Source organism: Sphaeroforma arctica (genome assembly GCF_001186125.1).
Source record: "Sphaeroforma arctica JP610 unplaced genomic scaffold supercont1.3734, whole genome shotgun sequence".
In the NCBI taxonomy this organism is placed as follows: Eukaryota; class Ichthyosporea; order Ichthyophonida; genus Sphaeroforma; species Sphaeroforma arctica.
The window spans coordinates 120-3,088 of NW_014036824.1; the positions used below are offsets into that span (position 1 = coordinate 120).

The window sequence follows — 2,969 nt, forward strand, 5'->3', positions numbered from 1 at the left end:
CCAGACCGGTCACGCACTGCAAATATTTCAATCCGTATAGGTATGAACCAGAAGAGCCCAGATAGAAGGTTTCTTTGCCGTTGGCCATCAATACTAGCAATTTCGGCATTAAAATACTCGCTTACTTGTTCTCGGCGCGGCATAGTCCATTCCTGGCCTACTTGGCCATGTCCATGCGTTGTAGGAACTCTCACAAGCGTACGGAAGCTATCGGTCATGTCTTTGGCCATCAATACTAGCAATTTCGGCATTAAAATACTCGCTTACTTGTTCTCGGCGCGGCATAGTCCATTTCTGGCCTACTTGGCCATGTCCGTGCGTTGTAGGAACTCTCACAAGCGTACGGAAGCTATCGGTCATGTCTTTGGCCATCAATACTAGCAATTTCGGCATTTAATCACTCGCTACTTGTTCTTGGCGCGTCATAGTCCATTTCTGGCCTACTTGGCCATGTCCGTGCGTTATAGGAACTCTTACAAGCGTACGGAAGCAATCGGACATGTCTTTGGCCATCAATACTAGCAATTTCGGCATTTAATCTGCATTCTTTACTATTTCACTGGCTGTGCGGTTCCAAAGCGGTATTATCTACCAATGATGTTCCGTTCGATACTGTACAATTTATACCGCGGTTTTACTGAAACCCGGAGTTAAAACAAATAATACAAACCTCAAAGAGGCTCAGACTGGTCAATGACTCACAATCAGTTTCTCAGTCTGAGGCTGGGGTCTACAAATACGGGTCTTTTTAAAAAATAGATATATTACGCAAAAAAAAGATACTTTAACGTGGTCGAGTAAAAAGAAGCGTCACACGTTTTTTTGGCGACGGGCAAGAAATCGGTGATAATGTCAACAGGACTTGTAAGGAAAGTTTCGCAGAAATAAATATATATTTCAATATTCTAGTGTCTCTTGTTCAGTAGGTTAAATTTTTAGACTGCTATCGTGAAAGTCCCAAGTGAATATCCACAATGAACTCAATGTCACTTTCCAATGGTCACATATCCAAGATACAATTTGTTACAATATTTTTGCTTACATGCTCGTTATATTTATTTTTTGTACACATACGGGTAGACAGATTTACAGAATCTAAAAATGTAACAAATCGTGATAAGTATAAGACGAATATATCGTCGGTAACAACAGGGACCAGTGAATCTATGCTATCTCTATGCGGGTTTTACGGCCCAAACAACCAAGTACTATCTCACCTACACGGCTTACGACTAGCACAGGCTTGTGGCGTACGGTATGCCGATACCATTATACGACCGCACCGCGGGGTCGACCCTCAGCCTGTATATTTGTCAGATTTCCTGAGCTCACCGATTATGACTCAGAATGAGACGGATCTCGATTGGAAGTATATGAGCGGTTGCGTCATTGATGGCCCGAATGTAATAAAATCCTGGAAGTGGGCACCGGCACGTGGTGCCAAAGTATTGTTCAAAGACACACAGTTCTTCCGTATCGCGGATGATGATTTGGAGTTCAGCTTCAAAAGGCGAACGCTCTGTGACATTGTACGCAAGTGCAATAGAACCTACCTCAGGCTTCATTTTAGAGACAGACATCCGTTTAATATGACACTTCCAAGCGTTGAAACAACCTTCACCGATACTGTAACTAACCTGTCGCTCAGGATTACGGACCTTTTAAATATGGGGAATGATTATTTGTGCATGATGATACGACAACGGGATGAAATGTTTCATATGCCCAATCCATTTGCTAAACTCCCACTGTTTAACAAGCTTGGTTGCCGAAATAATGTAGATTGTATTAAAATTGCATCCGATCTTCATCGACAGCATGTGAATACAACCTTGCCAGTTTTGCTGGTGTCAAAAACAGCACCTAATAGTACAGAATGCAGTGACCTTCGTTTATCAAATATATTCTGCTGGCCGACTGAATTTTCGAATAGTACAATGTATGCCCAACTTCATGTTTGTAACGGTGCAAAATCAATCGGATATACCGATAACATGAGCGTACAGGTAGGAATGGGAGCGGGTGCCAGTACTTTATATGAAATGCTAGTGGATTTAGGGAGGAATACCAAACACGACTATTCATTTTCTCAGATGATAGCGGATCGTCTACAGCATTTGAAGCTTAGTTCATAACCGAATTTTATAAATTAAAGCTAATACTAGTTTTAAAACTAATACACAAGTGCGAGCGAAGCGAGCCAATTCAAATTGTCTTTTTTTATAAAAATATGCAATAAATACATTAGTAGGCCATAGGTCTATTATTTTTACCCGAGTAGCGAGCGAATTCTAATTATCAATTTTTAATACTAGCTTATGTTGTTATACAAGTAGCGATCGAAGCGAGCGAATTCAAACTATCAACTATTAAATAATAATATTGCCATTTCCAGCTATTTTGAAAAACCTATACAGCTCCTGCTAGATAGCCCTAAGCAGGTAGTAATAAGTAGTACTACTACGCGTGAGGACGGGTCGGGTTGTGGCCTATGCCCCGCACTCCGTATACAGAAGCCTCGATGACCAAATATTCAATTTATATAGGGCGAATCCAAAATATCAACTTCTAATACTAGCTTTAAAAATGCTACACAAGTGCGAGCAAAGCGAGCCAGTTCAAATTGTCAATTTTTTAAAATAATATTATACAATAAATACAGTCGAAGGCCATCGGCAGAGAGAACAGTACTGTGGTTCTTTATTGCGTATACATATACCGATTGGAAATATTTTAGCCCGTAAAGTAGATATGCAGAATATTGTTGGCCAACGGCAGAGAGGACACTACTGTGGTTCTATATTGCGTATACCTATACCGTTTGGAATTTGTTCTTTATTGCGTATACCTATACCGTTTGGAAATATTTTAACCCGTATATTAGATATGCAGAATTTTGTTGGCCAACGGCAGAGAGAACACTACTGTGGTTCTTTATTGCGTATACCTATAACATTTGGAAATATTTT

The 2,969-nt window shown here is 40.4% G+C and overlaps 1 protein-coding gene across 1 annotated transcript; it reads left to right on the forward strand.

The window, feature by feature from the left end:
• Positions 1-930: 930 nt before the first annotated feature.
• Positions 931-2,274, forward strand: SARC_13783 (hypothetical protein). Its single transcript, XM_014292085.1, has one exon. The coding sequence runs from the start codon at positions 975-977 to the stop codon at positions 2,133-2,135; it is 1,161 nt and encodes a 386-aa protein (XP_014147560.1). The 5' UTR covers positions 931-974; the 3' UTR covers positions 2,136-2,274.
• The last annotated feature ends 695 nt before the right edge of the window (positions 2,275-2,969 follow it).